The sequence below is a fragment of the Coregonus lavaretus genome, assembly GCF_964263955.1.
Source record: "Coregonus lavaretus genome assembly, contig: HAP1_SCAFFOLD_1631, whole genome shotgun sequence".
In the NCBI taxonomy this organism is placed as follows: Eukaryota; Metazoa; Chordata; class Actinopteri; order Salmoniformes; family Salmonidae; genus Coregonus; species Coregonus lavaretus.
Genome location: NW_028166119.1, coordinates 80,895 through 103,740, shown reverse-complemented (window position 1 = coordinate 103,740; position 22,846 = coordinate 80,895). Strand labels below are relative to the sequence as shown.

Here is a 22,846-nt window from a genome sequence, read left to right as displayed (position 1 = left end):
CATGCGTCATATTTAAGCATATGCCACATTAGTCTCTGAAGTGTGTGTATAATGTCATTATGCTGAGTGGCACAAGTGTAAGCGTGACCAATTTGCAGAGTGTGAGTCGTGACTACAAACTTAGCCATAGGACACAGCATTCTTATTAGTCAATTGCTTTGTGTGGAGAAAACAATACACCCTCATTGGACATTCATAAGATTTTCAATCTCCCTGCTCTGCTGTGCACTCGCAGACTGATACCCCAGGTGTCTGTAAGCCAGCTAAAAATAAAGGTCCCCCCAGTGACAAGAGAGGAGGCAAAAACAAGCCACTCCATGCCAGAGGGAATGAGAAGGAGGAACACAATATCTACAGCAGCAGGGGGACAACTGGAGCCAAAATGGCCCCCATGTGGCACTATGAGCCCAACAACATCACAAGCTAAGTCGCTGGTCGTCATGGCACTGTAGGAGGGGTAGCAGTGTGGTTACTCCCAATAGGGCAGACAGAATTATCCTGTTCATTCATGTGTGATTTCATCACTGACATCTGATACCCACACACCACTAGTATGGAGACTTGGGTTACATACATGTTTGAATTAAGTGTTGCTACAAAGTGGATCAATTAAGTAAAATAGCATTTAACTACTCTTAACATAGTTCCAGTCTGCTTCTTCCAACCCCGCACAGTACTCAGCTTTGGATTTCTCCACAGCCATATTTTGGAAAGAAGCTTATTGCTGCCCTCTAGTGTTCCGCTAAGGTTGGGACAATACGCATTACATACAGTAATAGGAAAACATGTAGGACTACTAGGATATAGTGTAGACTACATGACCTGATCAGGAAAAATTCTGGTCCCTACATATAGCCTATACCTGGGGCCAAGAGTTTTTCCAAATAAGGTCAGGAAAAACTTCAGAGCGAAACAAATTAACACTTCAACATACTGCAATTACAGAAATAACAGGCAGATCTTAATAATATAGTTATATATTTATTCATACATACATATTCATTTATAATCAGTTAATTGTAAAAAAAAAAAGAAAAAAAAAGGAACGATTTACATTAATTTAGATGAACTACAGTCATTGTCAAAAACAAAACAAAAAGTAATCCCCAGGTGTCAAACTACCAAGAACACACTTTAGATCCACCATCTTGTTCATGCAGCCAGCCGTCCTCCCACCACCCCCTCCAACACACAGTCTAGTCATAAGGACTGAGTGGGCATGAAAATGGACTGATCCAGAATTCAGTAATCTGTCATCTTCCATGTAAACTGCTGGAAAATCAGAGGGATGAAGCGCTATAATTGTTCTGCATGTGTTTAGTCTTGACATTCTACAGGGTAGTTTATGTCGTTTATGAGACAACCCAGTATGGACATGTTCTCGTGTGTTTGTATATATATACATTCTAAAGGAACCGCTTGAGTCTGAATTTGCCTGTTGTCTGTGTATGTGTTGGCATGTATGTCTACTCTGCATACCTTCGCTCTCAACTGAGTTATGATTCAGAGAGGTCCATGGCAGTGCAAATGGTCAGTGCGTACCGTGTGTGTCTCAGTCTCAGTGCGTCTGTGTATGACTAAGCGTGTATAAGTGGTGCCTGTGTATGACTAAGCGTGTATAAGTGGTGCCTGTGACTCAGCAACTATGTGTGAAGAGGGCAAACAGGTGTTATGGATCCAGGCTTCACCATGACTTTCCCTCTCCCTCCAGTAACTCCAGACTGTACGGAGCAGTGGGAGTACAGTTGCACCCAGCCAGAGGGTGAGTAGTATGAGAGTACATTATGCATCTCTGCCATCTTGGCTCCTGGATGTTCTCTAATCCCCCATAAACCCGCATTCAAACAAAACAGATCAGACTGGATTAATCTCAGCTTGCATTATCCCACTCCGACTGACAAATCACAAAATAGAAAATAATACTCATTAAATGTTTTGCCTGGTTGGTTTGAATCTTAGAAGGAAAGATGTAGTTTTAGAGAACATAAAACAATTCCTATTGGGCGTACCAACTGTTTTTTGTTTTGTTTTCTATAGTGGGCTGGGCAGCAGACAACACTTTCATGGAAACACATTCAATATGTTGTATAACATCCATTATACATACAAGCAACACCGGTTCATCCTTACTGACTCATCATTAACTTCTATTACAAATTGCACTGGCTCCAACCCTTTCCCCTGTACAAAGGCTACACTCTGGACATTAGGTAACAAGAACTCTTAATAGAACACAAACTGCATAAGACCAAAACCAAGGACTGCAAGAGGGCTCAAACTTAACGGGGGAAAACACTGAACTCATGACTGAATGCAAAACAAAAACAGCCCCACCCCAAAACACACCAAACAGAAGAGAGAGAGGGGAGGGGTGAGAACGAGATGTAGAAGTCACCAACTTGAACAGAAAAAGGCTAAAAAAAGACTAAACTATAAAAAGAAAAACAGAACAGAGAGAACGGGAGAGGAGAGACAGAAAACAGAGAAGGTTAAAGTGTGGGAGACGAGGAAGGATCCAGATGAAAGGCTTTGATACTCATGAGCAGGGGCCAAAGTATTTTGGTAAGGTGGTAGTAGTGGCGGTTTGGGACACATACCCCTGCACTCCAACATGTCTCTCAGCAGGCCAGTGTTGTGCGCTCAGCTCACTCCAGGTCAAGATTCTAAACTACTTCCTTGTTTAGTGACCGCATCTATCCAATCCCAGCAGCCCCTCCTCCTCCCATGTCACTGGTCCCACGCAGAAAGAGGGGGGTGTTGCGCTGGTGGCAGGGTAAACTCTACTGTCACCCTTTCCCCTGCAAGGCCTCATGGGAGTTGAAGGGGCATCACTGTCACTGACCAGATCACAGTGCCCGCTAGCAGCCTGGCACTCCAACACTGGGCATCAACTACTACCCGTGTGTGGTTCACCAGCTCGCATTCATCAAGAATGTTCATCACCAATGGGGAAAAAAACTAAAAGCAACAAAATGAAAATAAAGATACTTTGTTTTCGGTTGGCTTTTTCTTTCCGTCCTCCTGGTCTGCCTGGCATCACAAACTCACACAGTGACGTCAATCTTTTTCATTTTATGTGTTTGTGTCTCTATTCTATATTTTGTTGTTGTTGACAAGACTAGCTTGCAGGGGCCTGATTTATTATGTCTCCAAAATCCAAAACTGATGCTAGTTCACTGTCCAAACTACTCCCCATAGCAACGGAACATTCTCTCACACACATACACACACCTGTGTGTGTACAGTATGTGTCTGGCTTAACATAGTTCATAGTGTGAGACCCATTGACGTAAATCTCTCCTTCACACCATGGTCTGTGGTGTGGTTTAGCTGGCTGTGGCGCTGGAGTTCCACAGTGCTTACATATATTACATTTAGATTTAAAAAACTAGAATTGTTACATGCAACATTTGGCATCTTCTCAACTCTCCACATGTAAGTCTCAATTGGTGTCCTTTTTAGAAAAATATTTGTCTTTTTTTTTGTACATGAAGCTTCTGATTGTAACAGAGAGAGGGGAAGGGGAAAAGGGTATTGAGCTGTGTGTGTGTGCGCCAGTGTGTGTAGTCATGTGGCAGTAAACTATTAGGTGAGTCATATAACTCTTTAAAAAGTAATTTTGCTTGATAAAGTCAGCATATACCTTAGCAGGCCTGCGCTAAGCTGTAGCTACTTTGAGTCTACAGAAAAACTACTACCCACTGTATCTACACTATGTGTGTGAGTGTGTGAGTGTGTGAGTTGGGGGGGGGGGGGGGGGGGGGTTGGTAGGCAGTTTAATGGCTGTAGAAGACACCAGGACTCTGTTCAATTAAGCCCCCTTTCCACTGGCACTTAAAATTCTGGCCAAATTCGAGTTGGTTCGAATGGAATTCTCAAATTCGAGCCAGCGCAGCCCAGTTTCACAACTGGTGCCAGCGCAATTACAATTTTGGCTGGCGACTCAGTTACTATGCAACCACCAAACTGATCACTGCTGGATGCTGACAACGCTTAGCTAGCTCATCTGGGCGTGTTGCTGTTAGCTAGCACATGGACAAGCTGTACTGCAGTAGTCAGACATGACACGAATTACCACCACAGCTGGATCCATTCATTTTTGCACAACACAATAAACGTTTATGACAACAGTCAGCCCTCAAATGCTAGCTACCATTCTTAGCTAGCATATTAGAGTTAAAACAAGCTACTGTAGCTAGCTAACGTGAGCTAGTAGGACTTTTAGCTGGCCAGGTTGTATTGAAAGCTAGCTAGCTACATCATATCAAACCGGTCGTCTGGTTTGCTTGGTTAGCTAGCTAGCAGCCAATAGCCAATGTAATGGCAAGCAAGGTAGGAATTAAGCTAGCTAGCCTGTTATACCAACGACAACGCTAACCGTTCAGCTAGTTAGCGATCTAAATACATTGCTCTGAGTATGGCTAGCACTGACAGGAGTATGTGGTAACGTTAGTTACAGCTGGTTACGTTAGTTACAGCATGGTGAGGGTGAATTAAATTATTCAACATCTTGCTAGTTAGCAACATTAGCGAAGCCAGCTGCAGTCACGTATTGGCTACCTAGCAACATGACATCATTTATTATTTTTGGAGGCAGTGGAAACGCAATTTCAGCTAGCCCACCAAGGCCCAACCTGGGTTGACTTCAAAGTGCCAATGGAAACGGGTCTTTAGAAGAAAAAAAATAGGCCTAGCTATAGGTTTGGAGTGGGCAGTCTGGAATCAGAGGCTAACAAAGAGCTACTCACATTGAAGTGCAGTTATGTCTAGAGGTAGCTTGTCAGTCCTTTAAAAAGTCTGAGGGCATTTCTACCAAACCAATATCCTCATCGTAGCTCTAGCCATGTTTCTGGTTATCCGCCCAGCACCCACAGACACACATTGGATGTGAGTTTCTTATCCAAACGTATCTCCTGATCCTTCAGTAAAAGGTCATTGTAGTTCTTAGGGAACCGTGTATGAAGTGATCCCTAGCTACATGTAGTCCATACAGTGTATCAGGAGTCTAATCTGTGAACAGCAGTGGTTCTATTATGTAATCCTCCCTGTAATGCTGGGCTGTCTTTAGAACATGGGCCCGGGGACAGCAGGGAATGTGCTGATGTTCATCTGTGGTAATAATGTGTGTGCGGGTGTGTGTTTGACAAAGGCTGTTGTGAGTGGGTTTGAGAATGTTGTTGGGAAGGTTCTTCCCAGACCCTGTGGTGGTTGGGCTCTCTCCCTCTCTCTGCGGCGCCAATCGGGGACACACACCAGCATGTATACCTGGAGGCCGGATCGGACCATGCCGAGCCAGGTTGGGTGGATGGGCAGCAGGGCCAGGGGTGTTCGGGTCAGAAGTTGGGCTGAGGGGGGCGGGGGCGGGGGCGCAGTCTTCACATCATAGCAGGATACAGCAGCGACAGAATCTCTGGCGACTCCCCCCGACTGAGGGGGGTGGGGTGACGGGGGCGAAATACGCGTGCACTTTGATGTTAGGCAGATGGGTCTGGAGAGGAGGACAGAAAGAGATAAAAAGATAAGTGTTGGTGTAATGCATCTAAGAAATGTTCATTCATCTACTGTAATCTATGTGAGTCTGGGTGTCCGTGCACAACTCATAAGCAGCCATGTATGCTATAGCACCAGTGCCTACCCTTAGTCTCTTGATGCCTGCGCGGGTGATCTGCTGGCAGTCGTAGAGCTCGATGCGGTCCAGGCTGTGGCAGCTCTTCAGATGCTCCAGCGAGGCGTCCGTGATCAGGGGGCAGTTGTCCAGCTCGATCACCTCCAGCCGGTCGTGGGCACAGGGCCCGCTGCCCAGATGTCTGATGCCATCGTCAGTAATCAGCTCACAGTGAGATAGGCTCTGAGAGAGAGACCACAACAACAACAAGGGCACAGTTTAGAACAGCAACACTGTACTGTCACCCGACACACACTGGGTTTATTTTGTTATTACACTATGAGAGTGTGGATTATCTAAGAAACAAGTTCTTCTGAAATGTATTTTATAGAATTTAAAAGACGTTCCTTAGATTGAACAAAGCAAGTTTGAGACAAGCTCCTAGGATAGAAGCCATTAGCTAGGGCTCACCAGAACTTGCAGACAAGGGCAGTGGATGGACAACTGGATAAGTGTGCCGTCCGTGATCTGGGGGAGAGACAGAAACAAACGTATCCTTCTGGTAGATGGTGCTACAGTGTATGTGAGTGTGTGTGTGTGTGTGAACGTGCGTACTGCGCAGGCTAGCTCACCTGCACACACTCTTCCAGGTCCATCTTTTCCAGCTCATGACAATTCTGCCAGGAAAATAAATAAAAATAATGTATGTGTCAGAGATGTGTGTGTGTGTGTGTAACCTACGTCAACTTCCACACTCACCCTTGCTAGCGTAGTGAAGCCCACATCTGTGAGCTGAGAGCAGCGAGCCACCTCTAATATTCTGAAAGGAGACAGGACATACTGTTATGGGTCGGGGGAACTGTGTTACGTATTGACGTGTCTGAGGAAATACAAGATGGGTTAACTTGGGCACTAACCAGAAAGGAGAGAGGGGTGTATTTGAGTCTTAAAGGGTACCCCTGTATGAGGAGTTGTATGGAGTTTCTGGTGTTATTTGGAGTGAACAGGGGTTAGAAGCAGGGATGGGTGGGGGTAGCGTGGATGTGGGTTGGATGAGGCGGGGGGTGGGGGGGGAGACACCTGAGACCAGTGTGGAGGGGTTGGAGCAGGGGTCTGGGGTGAGGAGGGCGACTAGAAGCAGGGGGAGTACCAACCTGAGGCGGGGGCAGTTCAGTCCCAGGGCGTGGAGGATGGCGTCTGTGATGTTGGCACAACCTGAGACACACAGGGACTGCAGATGGTGACAGCCCCGGCATATAGTAATGAGACCTTCGTCTGTGATCTGCTACTCAGAGGGAAACGGACACGGGTCACTAGCAGAACTTCCACGGCATCAAACAGCTATAACACCATTATCAAAATTAACATAATATTATCATAACTAATGCCGTAGGCTATGAATATCCACCTCCTCAGAATGGGGAATGAGAATCACATCTTGGTTTTTGTGATATATTTTCATATCTTTTCCCTCTATAGTTCTTATCTTACAAGATTGCAGAAAGTTGCGAGGGGGAGCCAAACAGAGAAAGCACGGGTGTAAAAAGAGAGAGAACAGAGGATGACAAAAAGAGGCGAGTCTGGCAAAAGATGAGGAAGCTGCTGAAAGGTGAGACACAGTGAGAGGGAGACAAGGAAGGAAAGAGGGAGGGAGGGAGGGAGGGAGGGAGGGAGGCATTTGGGGTGTAGACACAGCAGGTAGGGAATTTGGAGACCCAGATAAAGAGGATGCCAGAGAAACAAATGTGTTGTCTGGGTGGATTTCACACGCTATTAGGCATGTAGGTTAGATGGCAGGGCAGGCCTCAGTCCACACCAGCCCCTCTACTGCAGGGCAGGATGCAGACTAACTGAGCAGCCTTGTACACAAGAAATTCCCATCAGTCCACAAAAAAAAAAAAACTGCAGAGGAGAGGCAGGACATGACACATTTACCTACCATATGGATGGCCACAACCCCACAACAGCTATTAGAGATTCATCATTTCTCAATGACAAACCTATTCAGGAGTTACAAGCCCCCAACCCACCACAACAAAGCATTCAGCCCCAAACATGATGGGTGCTGAAATATCAAGCAAGACACTCACTATTTTGGAGCTGTGACCAGCAGGTTTTGCTGTTATGTGACATAAACACTGTGAAAGAGGTGCTTGCTTACCGAACACGTCTGCAAGTTGAGAGTGACCAGCTCTGGACAGTGTGCCCCAATGTGCTTCAGTGCTTCATCCTCCAACTAGTTAATAGGTGGAGATGGAAAGAAGCAGATAGGAGACAGAGGGAGTGAGAGAGAGAGGGTGTCATTTGAAATCCCATTAGCAGTGCACCAAGGTAACCCCACCAATAAGCTAGCTAGCTAACCCCCTTTTGCAACTAAATGTCCTACCTGCTGTTTGGATCTACCATCCCCATCACACTGCTTGCAATACAAACATTAGCCCTGGTCCCATATCTAGACTAGCTAAGCCCCTCTCCCCTCAGTCAGCCCTTCAGTCTACGCCTCATCCTCCTGGCTACAATACTAACCTTACACGATCCATTTGTTTATTTCACCTCCAAGGGTGTCTTGAATACCTCTCACATATCCAGTCTGTTCTTCTGTTCATGCACCTTGCTTAGACTGAGGTAGCGGCGTTATGCTTTTTAATGGTCCAATTTAACTTTAGCCTGGTCCCATCTCCAGCTGACCCTTTTGTTGCCCTGCCCTGGCCCTGGCCTTACCTGTGTGCAGCCCTTGAGGAAAAGGCCTTTGAGTCCAGGGCAGCATCGTACCAAGGCCTGGATGCCATCCTTAGTCACCTGGTCACACCACGAGATGTTGAGCTGCTCTAACAGAGGACAGCCCTCACTGCAGGGGAAGAAATGGGTCAGACCACGACACAGATAAAAAGCCAGCAAAACAACAACAAATGTGTCCCATATTTATGCACATCCCCTGAATCGCTGATTTACCTGTTCACCCTACACTTGTACAACAGATGCAACCATCTGCTCCTGCTGAGGAGACTCCCTGGTGTGTGTGTGTGAGAGAGTGAGTATTGTCGGAGCCCTGGAAAAACCTTGTATCTCAAAAGTCACAGGACATTTTGAATGGCTTATATTAGTCCTAGCGTCAACAAACTGTCATGGACTACTTCATAATCAAATCACCAAAAGGTGAGTGACAAGGTTTTTCCAGGAATGCTGACAGTATGAGTGTGTGTGCGCAAGAGAGAGGGAGACAGAGAGACCATGAAGCCCCACTCACCTAAGTGCTTTGAGTGACAGGTTGGTGATTGAGGTACAGGAGGCAAGGTCCAAGTGCTTGAGCTTGGGACAGAACTTACTGAGGCTATTACATGTGCTGCATGGGAGAGAAAGAGACAAGAGAGGCTTACAGATATAATAATGTAACACTTAATACATTAACATAACATAACAGAATTATACTAAACAAGAATAAGGCATAAATGTCTGCAAATACCTGTCAGTAATCTTGGTGCAGCCATTCAAACTAAGCAGCTCAATATTCCTGCAGTTCTGGGAGAAGGTTCTGTTAAAAAACAAACAGGAACAGACATATTTGCACTGTGGAGTGTGTGTACTTGCCCTCCAGCGCCCACATAAATCTCCTCCCCTCACCCTCCTTTCTTAGTGCCCAGAGCACCCAGTCTAGGCCAGATTCCCAGTCAGTCCTCACCTCAGAGCGCTGTCCCCGACCCCCAGACAGCCCCTCAGACTCAGCTTCCTCAGGAATCCCCCACATCGTTTTGAGATGTTCTCCACCACTCGCCCCTGCAACACACAAACAAACGCCTCTCATAAAACATAGATTCATCCCCAGATCATCTTCACTATCGCATACATGCATGCAAAAATACATGTAGCAGAAGCAGTCTATTTATATAAAAATAGGGTAGGTCTGCCTGTTTAGGCAAAACTCAACCATCTTTGTAAACACTGACTGCTTAACTTGAACCAATTTCGCAGAGCGTCTGTCTTAATATTGCACTCAATTCTGGCAGACATGATTATACTTGACCTGATGTTCAGGTAATTCATTGTTGATAATGACAATGTACTAACTTGTCACATGTGTGAATATATCAGTCGTACCCTTCAAATAATAATCTGTAGTCATCCATACAGTGACAAGGTCAATAGATGGACATACAGTACATGGCATTGATTGTGGTGAACGCACAACATCAATAGTAGTCAATTAGAACTTTCCTTTGGTAGACAACCAACTGCTAAGGTCCTGAATTCAAATCATAGATAATCACGGTGTGTGGGTTTAAAGTCAATGTTGTTTGAGTTTATAAAGGTCAAAAAAGGTTAAAGCCATGAATGTCCACTTTGTTTCCATAAAAGATGGCAAGACAGACAAAAAAAAATGGATAAATCAATGGGAGGTGAGGAGGAGATGGAGAGGACAGGAGAATAAAGGATATGCGAGACTTCCTGACCTCAATATCTCTCTGAAAGTCGAAAAGGTCGATCCTCTGCCAATTACTGCCGTCCAGGGCGAGCACATTCCACGACTGAGGGAGAGAGGGGCACAAGGTCAACTTCACTGGTTTCACTATTCTGTCCAACACACAATTGCACACACTGAACCAAATACACACTTCAAAAAACACAAACTCACCCGTGAGACCTGGGCACAGCGACAGAGTGTCACCACATCCAGAAAGGAGAAGATTCTGGAACACAGACAGGGATGGTTCAGAACCCCTGGTACCCAGAATCAGAACCAGAGCCCTCTATGTATACAAGGCTCTGCCCAGAACCCCTGTTCTACCCATATAATTACATACAGAACTCTGCTATGTATGCCAGTATGTGTTTTGATGAGCATACACTGCATATTACACTGTTATGATTGTGTTATTGTGTGTGTGTGTGTGAATTTATGTTCACTCTATTATGGTTATTGTGTTTGAAGGCTAGATAAATAGATTACTTTTGCAGAAGGATTGTGTGGTGGGGCATTACACACACACACATTAAGAACACCTGCTCTTTCCATGACATACTGTACACTGACCAGGTGAATGCTATGATCCCTTATTTATGTCACTTGTTAAATCCTCTTCAAAATCAGTGTAGATGAAGAGGAGACAAGTTAAAGAAGGATTTTTAAGCCTTGAGACAATTGGGACATTGATTGTGTATGTGTGCCATTCAGAGGGTGAATGGGCAAGACTAAAAATATAAGTGCCTTTGAACGGAGTATGGTAGTAGGTGCCAGGCGCACTGGTTTGTGTCGAGAACTGCAACGCTGCTGGGTTTTTCACGCTCAACAGTTTCCCCTGTGTATCAAGAATGGTCCACCACCAAAAAGGACCTCCAGCAACTTCACACAACTGTGGGAAGCACTGGAGTCAACATGGGCCGGCATCGCTGTGGAATGTCCATGCCCCAACGAATTGTGGCTGTTCCGAGGGCTAAAGGGGGGAGTGCAACTCAATATTAGGAAGGTGTTCCTAATGTTCGGTATACTCTGTGTGTGTGTGTGTGTATATATATATATATATATATATATATATATATATATATATATATGTAGCAAAACAAAAAAACACACAAACATACACTACATTTACATTTAAGTCATTTAGCAGACGCTCTTATCCAGAGCGACTTACAGTTAGTGAGTGCATACATTTTTCATACTTTTGATCATACTACATGACCAAAAGTATGTGGACACCTGCTCGTCGAACATCTCATTCCAAAATCATGGGCATTAATATGGAGTTGGTCCACCCTTTGCTGCTGTAATAGCCTCCACTCTTCTGGGAAGGCTTTCCACTACATATTGGAACATTGCTGCCGGGACTCGCTTCCATTAAGCCACAAGAGAATTAGTGAGGTCGGCAATGATGTTGGGCGATTAGGCCTGGCTCGCAGTCGGCGTTCCAATTCATCCCAAAGGTTCGATTGGGTTGAGGTCAGGGCTCTGTGCAGGCCAGTCAAGTTCATCCACACCAATCTCGACAACCATTTCTGTATGGACCTCGTTTTGCGCACGGGGGCATTGTCATGCTGAAAGAGGAAAGGGCCTTCCCCAAACTGTTGCCACAAAGTTGGAAGCACAGAATAGTCTAGAATGTCATTGTATGCTGTAGCGTTAAGATTTCCCTTCACTGGAAGTAAGGGGCCTAGCCCGAACCATGAAAAACAGCCCAAGACCATTATTCCTCCTCCACCAAACTCTACAGTTGGCACTATGCATTCGGGCAGGTAGCGTTCTCCTGGCATCCGCCAAACCCAGATTTGTCAGTCGGACTGCCAGATGGTGAAGTGTGATTCATCACTCCAGAGAACGTGTTTCCACTGCTCCAGAGTCCAATGGCGGCGAGCTTTACACCACTCCAGCCGACGGTTGGCATTACGCATGGTGATCTTAGGCTTGTGTGAGGCTGCTAGGCCATGGAAACCCATTTCATGAAGCTCCAGACTAACAGTTATTGTACTGACGTTGCATCCAAAGGCATTTTGGAACTCTGTAGTGAGTGTTGCAACTGAGGACAGACCATTTTTTACGCGCTTCAGCACTCTGCGGTCCCGTTCTGTGAGTTTGTGTGGCTACCACTTCGCGGCTGAGCCATTGTTGCTCCTAGACGTTTCCACTTCACAATAACAGCACTTACAGTTGACCAGGGCAGAAATTTCACAAACTGACTTGTTGGAAAGGTGGCATCCTATGACGGTGCCACGTTGAAAGTCACTGAGCTCTTCAGTAAGGCTATTCTACTGCCAATGTCTATGGAGATCGCATGGCTGTGTGCTCGATTTTATACACCTGTCAGCAACAGGTGTGACTGAAATAGCCCAATCCACTAATTTGAAGGTGGGTCCACATACTTTTGTGTGTGTGTGTATACACACACACACACACACACACACACACACACACACACACACATACAGTACCTGTCAAAAGTTTGGACACACCTACTCATTCAAGGGGTTCTTTATTTTTACTATTTTCTACATTGGAGAATAATAGTGAAAACATCAAAACTATGAAATAACACATATGGAATCATGTAACCAAAAGTAGCCACCCTTTGCCTTGATGACAGCTTTGCACACTCTTGGCATTCTCTCAACCAGCTTCACCTGGAATGCTTTTCCAACAGTCTTGAAGGAGTTCCCACATATGCTGAGCACTTGTTGGCTGCTTTTCCTTCACTCAGCGGTCAAACTCATCCCAAACCATCTCAATTGGGTTGAGGTCAGGTGATTGTGGAGGCCAGGTCATCTGATGCAGCACTCCATCACTCTCCTTCTTGGCTTACACAGCCTGGAGGTGTGTTGGGTCATTGTCCTGTTGAAAAACAAATGATAGTTCCACTAAGCGCAAACCAGATTGGATGGCGTATCACTGCAGAATGCTGTGGTAGCCATGTTGGTTAAGTCTGCCTTGAATTCTAAATAAATCACAGACAGTGTCACCAGCAAAGCACCCCCACACCTCCTCCTCCTCCATGGTGGGAACCACACATAGAGAAATCATTCGTTCACCTACTCTGCGTATCACAAAGACACGGCGGTTGGAACCAAAAATCTCACATTTGGACTCCAGACCTAAGGACAAATTTCCACTGGTCTAATGTCCATTGCTCGTGTTTCTTGGCCCAAGCAGGTCTCTTCCTCTTATTGATGTCCTTTAGTAGTGGTTTCTTTGCAGCAATTTGACCATGAAGGCCTGATTCACAGTCCCCACTGAACAGTTGATGTTGAGATGTGTCTGTGACTTGAACTCTGAAGCATTTATTTGGGCTGCAATTCCTGAGGCTGGTAACTCTAATGAACTTATCCAGCAGAGGTAACTCTGGGTCTTCCATTCCTGTGGTGGTCCTCATGAGAGCCAGTTTCATCATAGCGCTTGATGGTTTTTGCGACTGCACTTGAAGAAACGTTCCAAGTTCTTGAAATGTTCCATATTGACTGACCTTCATGTCTTAAAGTAATGGACTGTCGTTTCTTTTTGTTTATTTCAAATTCTTATTTACATAAGTATTCACACCCCTGAGTCAATACTTTGTAGAAGCACCTTTTACAGCAATTACACCTGTGAATCTTCAGGTCTTGCCATAGATTTTCAAGTAGATTTAAGTCAAACTGTAACTCGGCCACTCAGGAACATTCACTGTCTTTTTGGTAAGCAACTCCAGTGTAGATTTGGCCTTGCGTTTTAGGTTATTGTCCTGCTGAAAGGTGAATTCATCGAGGATTTTTCCCCCTGTACTTAGCTCCATTCCGTTTCTTTTTAATCCTGAAAAACTCCACGGTCCTTAACGATTACAAGCATACCCATAACATGATGCAGCCACCACTATGCTTGAAAATATGGAGAGTGGTACTCAGTAATGTATTGGCCCCAAATATAACACTTTGTATTCAGGACAAAAAGTTAATTGCTTTGCCACATTTTTTGCAGTATTACTTTAGTCCCTTGTTGCAAACAGGATGCATGTTTAATGTTTTGGAATATTTGTATTCTGTACAGGCTTCCTTCTTTTCACTATCGATTAGATTAGTATTGTGGAGTAACTACAATGCTGTTGATCCATCCTCAGTTTTCTTCTATCACAGCCATTAAACTCTGTAACTGTTTTAAAGTCACCACCGGCCTCATGGTGAAATTCCTGAGCAGTTTCCTTCCTTCAAAAAACAATTCCCCTTTGACATTATGGGGTATTGTGTGTAGGCCAGTGACAAAATAAAATCGCAATTTCATCCATTTTAAATTCAGACTGTAACACAACAAAATGTGGAAGAAGTCAAGGGGTGTGAATACTGCCTTGCTGTCTATGCCCTTCAAGAATAGGTATGTATGTGTGATGGATTCATATGTAACACATTGCACTCTGCAGCCCAGTGTGATGTAGGGTGAGTATAATGTTGCAATTGGCCTTGGCCAGCCTGCCCCTAACCCAAAAGCCCTAGTAAATCAGAGCTCAGTCTGTGGCCCCGCACCTTCAGCACCCCCCCCCCCCCCCCCCCCCCCCCCCCCCCCCACCCCACCCCACCACCAGTCAGCACCTCTATCCCAGCCCGTTCTGCTGGCGAGACCCAGGCTTGAGTTATGGCCTCCATTTTCTGTTTGCTCAGGGGCTTTTGACTTTTTTTTTATGCTTAATCGATTTGAATGTTTTATAGCCCAGACCATCTGTGTTTATTTACAGTTTTAGCATTGGGGTAGGGGAAATTGGGGGAAGTGGGATGGGGAGCATGAGGGAGAGTGGCATATGGCAGTTGGTTGGTGATGTTGACCAAACCACTAAAGCCTCAGTATAGTGACCCTTAGTTTCTAAGGTGACCGCTCAAGTGTCATGATGTAACCTCCCTAATTGTCAGTGGCTGTGTTGTGTGGAAAAGGGAAAGAGCAGGTGGATCAGAGTGTACACAGCTGTGTTTTGGGCAGGTTAAGATATTTGATGGTGTTGAGCATGTGACATGCCATATTCTGTGTCTGCATCCAGCCCAGTCATTGAAAAGCCCTCGCTCACCGTAGCAACAGCTCCTTGGGCAGCTTCTTATTGATGACGGCCTCGTCGCTGTTTGAGAACATCTGTGAGGAAGAGATGAAGAAGAGCGTGTTAACTTCCTCTGGCTCTGTCACTCACAGCAGGACCAGCCAGGACTTCCTCTATTCTCTCTGCTCCACAGTTCCAGCACATAATGATAAACGATCACTGTCTCATCAGTCGAGATAGGTTCAATGGCAAAGCTTGACAGGAGAAAGGGGGTGACCGAGTGAGTGGGATGAAGAGAGATCGAGAGGAAGGGAGACATTTTCTGTCTCCTAATCAAACCCGTGTGAGACGTCCTTCCATCCGGTCTGATCATGTCACTGTTTTCTTCTTTGCAAAAATTTCTAAAAACCTGTTTTTGCTTTGTCATTATGGGGTATTGTGTGTAGATTGATGAGGGGGGAACAATTTCATCAATTTTAGAATAAGGCTGTAACGTAACAAAATGTGGAAAAAGTCAAGGGGTCTGAATACTTTCCGAATGCACTGTATGTATATTTTGAATGTGAACCTATGATTTATTTTCTGTTAACTTATTATACAAATTCAGTGGACACACTGGGTCAATAGTACATTAAGCCTCTCCTACGATCCCTGTTTACTTTCACACTCCGAGGGAGCAGGAAAGGACAGGCTTTTGGATTTGGGGCAAATTCACTCTGACAGCTTGCCTTTCAGAGAACTAGTCAACAGGTCGAATAATCCACGGCCATTTCCAAATGCGCATGGTCTGGGGCACATAGGCTACAATGTTTTTCCTTTGTGGTGTAACTTTATATGGTTGTTTGCAGGGCTACAGTAGTTATTGGTCATTTCCATTTAAAAAGGACCCATGAGCACCAACATGTGAAGTTCATGGGAGCATGTCAAATTGGGTGTCAAACGAAAGCTAAGAGTCTATATTTTTGAGAAATTAAGGCATATATACATTTTTCAACCATTTTCCATCCTAAACATTTCAGAATAAGCAAAGGCTTTGATTTCTGGTCAAACAGATGGAAAAGGGGTCTTAGAAAACATCTACCAGAAAAAGTCTTAAAGGTATTAGAAATACATCAAAACAATAATGCGGAAGTAAATAAAGACCCCTGCCAACTAATATCAACATGTTTAGTTTTGTATATAAAAAAAATTGCCTTGTGTAAGTTTAAGAAACATTGCCTTGTGCCTTGAAATTCCTTTACCAAAAACCCACATATCTTTAAGAAGTAACAAGTAAAGGTAGACCTATCAGTAAGTTAGTGTTTTTACTGATATACATATTGTTTATTAATTATTAAGTGATTCAACCCCAAAATTACCAAATCAGTAACGGAATTTCCAACAACAGACAAAAATAATAATAAAAAATGTAATCTAAAAGAATTATAAATTGGTAACTGAATTTCTGCAATTGAATTGGCTACAATGGTAAACTATACTGAACTCTACGGTTCTGTCCTTTACTGAGCTCTATTGTGTTGTACTGTACTTTGATGTCCAAACTTGTGAAACAAGTCTATGATTGGTTTTGATTTGGTCTGGACCAACCAAATTTGGTCTTGTTTGGGGGCAGAGCTCATTAAAATAATAGCCAGTGTGTAGAATAATACCCAAATATGCAGAGGAGGATATTACATATTTATACATTTGTATACCTATTTAGGATACATAACCATGAAGAGGATGACATTCATATCCATAACTATGCATTTCTGTGTAGTACAGATCAGGGACCCATGATGAATTTCTGTTACTGCAATTCCGTTACCGGGTGTAAATCCACTTCACTTGCTGTAGTTTAATAATCAAAAGAGATTTTTTCAAAGTCATTGTGTCATGTCATAGCTGACACCCCATCGTTGAACCTTAATTCGGAGCAGATGTTTTGAGTTTCTAGAAAATGTTGACACTGTGATTTTACCAAACTTCTGTCACCAAACTTTGCATCTGCACAGTTCTTCCAGTAAATGTGTTTTTGTAAAATGTTCAGTGTAAATAGTTTTCAAAGGTAGTCATTGTGCATAGAGTTGTATGGTTTGTTAAACTTTGAAATCAATGGTTTTTGTTTGGCATACATTTTAAGTGAAAAATCTGAGTCTCAACTCAATTCCCTTACTATGGAACTGGCCTTATGATTTGAGTATGTTATGTCACATATTATTACAGAGTACCTTTTCTTGAATGGTGAGAAATACTCTTCCATGTGATATATCCTATTGTATATCAAATGGTTTGAAATAAGGCTAAAACATGTTTGAATCTCCAATCATACTATTTAGAAATTTTTTAAATAACTCATTTTGGATCATTTACCATCATGATATGGAAAAAGTTAACTGTACTAATTGTTCACAATTTTCTCTACTATTTGAATATGAAATCATATCAAGAATATCTCTAGATATCAATGACTTTCTATTAGTTAAATAACTGATAGTGTGGTCTAAAAAACGTTGAAATAGAATGTTCAGAATACAAAACAAAACTCAAAGTCAATGGGTTAGAATTTAGAATTCTCTTATAACATTTTAGGCTCTGGTCTATGAAAAACTGTTTAAAATGCTCAAGACTTAAGGGATTTGTGTTGCCAAGTCTTGGTTACACTACATGATTGATTCACACTGTAAGGATTGTTGAGGACAACACCCCAACCTCATCCCTTTGGAAACTAAATACGCACAACGCAAGATAGAGGGAAAATCAAACTGTATCGTTTCAAATCTTCAACACTAGGCTACTTGACAATATGCAATATGTTGATCCATAAAAAAAAACAGGGGCGTTTATTATAGGCCTGCCTTTAAATGCAACCCAATTTCAATTCTACTCTCCAAACCGTTGAAGTCCATTGATATTGGCTAATAAACTACAGATCACGTATCTGCGGCAGCTGTCAACCCGTCAGGCCAGAAGGTACGGCCTGAATCTTATGAGTCGTCAGCTGTTGCACCGTTAAAAATAAATAAAACCACACAAATCCCACGTCGCCTAGTTGAGGATTAAACAACATCGAGTGCTCAGGATAGACAGGCCAATGTCACGGCGTGAACACACACGGACGGCATTTGTTAATGAGACTGCATTTATCCAAAGCCATATTTCACAATTGGTGCATTCTTTATCGCTGTGTATAAAGCGACGAAAACTTTGCCACAACGTTGAATAACGATCGCTTGCATGAAAAACAACATGGGGCTTCTGTCAACGTAAACATCTATAAGAAAATCACAGCCTGTATGATTTGAAAAACGGATAGATCATGTTGTATTTGCTGTTGATATTTGGAGTGTGGTGGTGGAATAGCCAAGTCGTGGCCGAGCGAATGGCCCATCTGTAGCAGAATCAACCCGCAGCGGCCATGAGCCTACACAACAGAACCCTAGCTGATCAAGGACAACAATCCAATTCTCCAACTCTGTGAAATAACTCAGTCACAGTAGGATGGAGTAGGCCCGAATATTATATCACATGTTATGTTTATAAAACGAAGGAAAATAGAGCTTCGTATCAGTGTGAAGCCTAAAAGTCTGTCTTTATGCCATTGTCTTTGTTTTGACGGCACAAAGAGAAAGCTCGGATAGGCTCCACAATTTTAATTAGCCTTGAAACCTATGAATGCTTTATAAAACACAACATGTTAAACTATAATCTCATTTAATAATAGCAAATTCTGGTAGGCTATTGAAGAAATTAAGATGTTGTCGTTACTTGAAAACAACATTTCCCTAATCCAAACATTGACTGCGGAAGCTGCATCGGTGCGCAACCATGGACGCAGTTTAACAAACACCATAACACCAATCAAAAATAATTATGTAATCTATCAATCGCATATATTATAAACTCACCTCAAACCGGCTCCGCGAAACACCATTAACCTCCTTCCCCATCTCGGACGGTGGTTTACCCGACTCGATCAGGGGGATAAGTAATTCGGTGTTAAAATTGCAGTAACGTATAGATATCGGTGCTCGTCTTGCAAACCCCCTTCCAAAGCTACCATGCTACCGTTGTTTCGGCAGCTGCGAAGGCGGATTTCATAGTTTTTTCGATTTGTATCACAATTGCAATAGCCTACCTCTCGACAACTGCCCCAGCCAACAACCCGAACTCTTATATCTCCGCTCACTATTTCGCCCTCCCCTCCTCCGTTCCCCCTTTATCTGTGAACACCGCTTTTAGCATTAGCCTTCTTCATTATGGACACATAATTACATTTGGTAATAACCCTGGACGAAGTGTAGCCTACATGCATTTTTCCTCAGGGCAATATTCTGCCATTATTTAGAATTCTATAGAATTAGGCCTAGCCTATTTCTTCCTTTAGCCTAGGCCCAGCCTACATCATTATGCTATGGGATATCAAAACATTAACCTGAAATAACTGTGATATAAAGGAGGACACTATGCAAGAGCAGTTTATTGGTAGTCCTACTGTATAGGCTATGGTGCTGTCCAGTTGTCATTGGAGCCATGTGAGGCCTAGTTTTGGACAAGAGCATAGCCTACCTACCATTTGTTTTGAACAGTTTTTTTGTGTTGTCTTTCATGCAGGATAAAGTGCATAATTAGGTTGCATAAATCAATATTACATACATTATATCATCGCCTTGTGCATAGACCTACTTTGTGTGTATACACATAAATGGTCATAATAATGTAGGCATATCTTTATTTAAAAAATAATGTACTGTGGTGTCCATTCTTTACCATTATGAAACTTATATATATATCTATATATATATTCAATAGCCACTGATACTTAGTGACATTGACCAAACACAATTTGTCAATTTGATGATCGAATGGATACATTGTAACTTTGTTGTTGCTGTTTGGGGAAAGAGCACTTCCGCTTTGGACTCCGCTTCCAGCTCGCAAGAAACCAATCAAGACACATATACGTGAGTTGTCATTGGACGTCATTATAGCGGGAAAAGGTGCATGTAAACAGGGAGCAAAAAACCATGCTGAGCCATTGCACTTTAAATCAAGTTGTGGTTCTTTCTGGACTCCTATTGTCAACATACACTGTATAAAGACAAAATAAATACACATAATGTCCTTATAACGGAGGAAATATACTTTGGCCATAATTTCTCACGTCGCATGCGCATACATCCAGCTGCTAATACGTCATTTATCCGGGACATGTGCCGCGTTCAAAACAACTGGGAACTCGGAAATCTCCGACTTCCGAGAGTTCAAAACAACTGGGAACTCGGAAAAAAACGAGCTCCGACTGGGAAAAATGGATTTGAACAATCATCCAACTCGGAATTCCAAATCGGGAACTCGGGCCTCTTTCTAGAGCTCCGATTTCCGACCTGAAGAAAACAAACGTCATGATTTGACTTCGTATTTTTCCGAGTTCCCAGTGGTTTGAACGCAGCAATGGACAAGCGTGGTTGGTCGAGAAATGGCAGGCTGGTCTCATAGACTAGGCGTAGCATAGTAAACTAAAATCCGTTTGGTATGTTTACAGAAGGTCAAAACGAAAGGAGGTTGGTTGGTTGGGGTGGATTTGACATGAACGTCTAGCAACCCAAAGGTTGTGTGTTCAAATCTCATCACGGACAACTTTAGCAACTACTTACTACGTTTTAGCTACTTTGCAACTACTTAGCTAACACAAAGGTCTAGAACCCAAAGGTTGCGTGTTCGAATCTCATCACAGACAACTTTAGCATTTTAGCTAATTAGCAACTACTTACATTTTAACTACTTTGAAACTACTTAGCATGTTAGCTAACCTTTCCCCTAAACCGGTAACCTAAATCCTAACATTAATCTTAACCCCTAGCCTAGCTAACGTTAGCCACAACAAATTGAAATTCGTAACATATGCGTATTGAAAATTCATAACATATTTTATATATTCTCGATCCTAAAACATCATATGAATTGTAATTCGTAACATATCATACGAAATGGATGATGGACATCCACAAATTAATACATCCCATACCAAATTTAACATATCATACTAATTTGAGTGTCCCTAGAGATCCTGGTTCGAATCCAGGCTCTGTCGCAGCCGGCCGCGACCGGGAGACTCATGGGCGGCGCACAATTGGCGCAGCGTCGTCCAGGGTAGGGGAGGGAATGGCCGGCAGGGATGTAGCTCAGTTGATAGAGCATGGCGTTTGCAACGCCAGGGTTGTGGGTTCGATTCCCACGGGGGGCCAGTATAAAATAAAAATAAATAATTGTATTCACTAACTGTAAGTCGCTCTGGATAAGAGCGTCTGCTAAATGACTAAAATGTAAATGTATGTTAGATAATTTCCTATTTGGTTCAACATACAATGATTTATAGTTTTTCGTGACACAAGTCTCTGATGGTGGAGACCGGTCTACGATAACATTAGTGATGAAGATAAAAAAAAGTTAGTATTCATTTAACATTGGCGTTACTACCAGAAAATGTATACTGTGGAGCACTGCACTGATTTATTATGGAGCAAAATAATTATTGAATGTGCGGATACCTCATGGAAGCAATAGTTGGTCTCTGGTTGCCATTTGTGTGGTTGTTGGGGTGACACCACTGAGTGATGTGGTTGTTGGGGTGACACCACTGAGTAATACAAATAAATAGGTTTTAAGTCGGTCAGTGTCCGTTTGCTATGTTTTACGACAGAGAGGTCTCAGTATCTGTACTTACACATCATAGCTAGCTGTTTCTCTTTGGACGGCTGCACAGGGCTATGGCCACTTTCTGTTTATTTCTCAATAAAGACACATTACTTTACCCGTATCGTTTTTGTGTTCAGTATTTTCTTGTCAACTTCTGAAGTTGTTTAAATTAATTACAAGCTAGGTAATGTAGTTGGAAAACAATAACGTTTACTTTCTTGGAAGAAAACGTATATTTAAAAGGCCCTCTACAGATGAAACGCTGCGGCGCGCCAAGGGCAGAAGGCGGTGCATCTCCCTGGATAGCGCTTTCGGATAGGCTGTTGCTGAGCTACCATGAAGAATGACAGCCGTCGAGATTTCCGGTTCTAGTCATAGGGCGATAACGATAAGAGCGCAGTTGCAGAATTTACAACAGGAGCCACAATGGCGGTTGTCGTCTCTTGACAGGGCTGTGGATGTTATTAAATCCACTATCATCGCCCTAAAGATAGGCCTGGTTGATTCCCAGAGCCATTAAAAATAAACTGGAACATCTACTGCACATTAAAATACTATAATTTCTGATCAATATCAAATTAACAAGAGATACAATTATATTAAAAGGGACCATGTAAACAGTACCAACCGGGTCAAGTTTTCAGTTTGTTCGAGAAACAACATCGGCTGTTAATGACGGCTATCTGTTTGTTTATTGAACTCCAAAACCGTAAATCTAAGGAACAATAACACCTAAATTAAGATTGGCACCGGACAAGGGAAGCTAAAAGAAAAGGGACTTCTTTTTTTCGTTCGTTTTTTACCAAACAGCATGCTAGCTACACAGAGCTAGCTAGCCAAATAGAAACGGAGAAGAGCGCACAATACTCCGATTTGTTTGGGCCTTTTCAGCCAGTTTCTCTAACTAGCTAAATGCACAGGCCTTCAGTTTAGTGGCGTTTTTTGCCACTAGCAACCTTTATTTTTCTGCTTTGACAAACCATGCTGTCGAACGGCTTGGAATGAACTCGGATAATGCTTGAGGACTAACCCTGGGCAGACTATTTGCTGTTTGTCGGCTTGCTTAGAACACTGGATCTCATTTTACCGG

General features: G+C 43.2%; 1 protein-coding gene across 1 annotated transcript; it reads right to left on the bottom strand.

Annotated features, from left to right (window-relative positions):
- Positions 1-3,484: 3,484 nt before the first annotated feature.
- On the bottom strand, positions 3,485-19,234 carry LOC311115043 (F-box/LRR-repeat protein 20-like). The gene is made up of 15 exons (XM_084190256.1): positions 18,966-19,234; positions 15,112-15,173; positions 10,236-10,290; positions 10,054-10,128; positions 9,285-9,379; positions 9,069-9,137; positions 8,853-8,948; positions 8,327-8,453; positions 7,767-7,841; positions 6,760-6,890; positions 6,365-6,425; positions 6,238-6,282; positions 6,077-6,133; positions 5,636-5,848; positions 3,485-5,488 (listed from the first exon to the last, which is right to left on the bottom strand). Exons 1-15 carry the CDS (start codon positions 19,005-19,007, stop codon positions 5,381-5,383), a joined length of 1,311 nt encoding a protein of 436 aa, XP_084046382.1. The 5' UTR covers positions 19,008-19,234; the 3' UTR covers positions 3,485-5,380.
- Between the last annotated feature and the right edge of the window lie 3,612 nt (positions 19,235-22,846).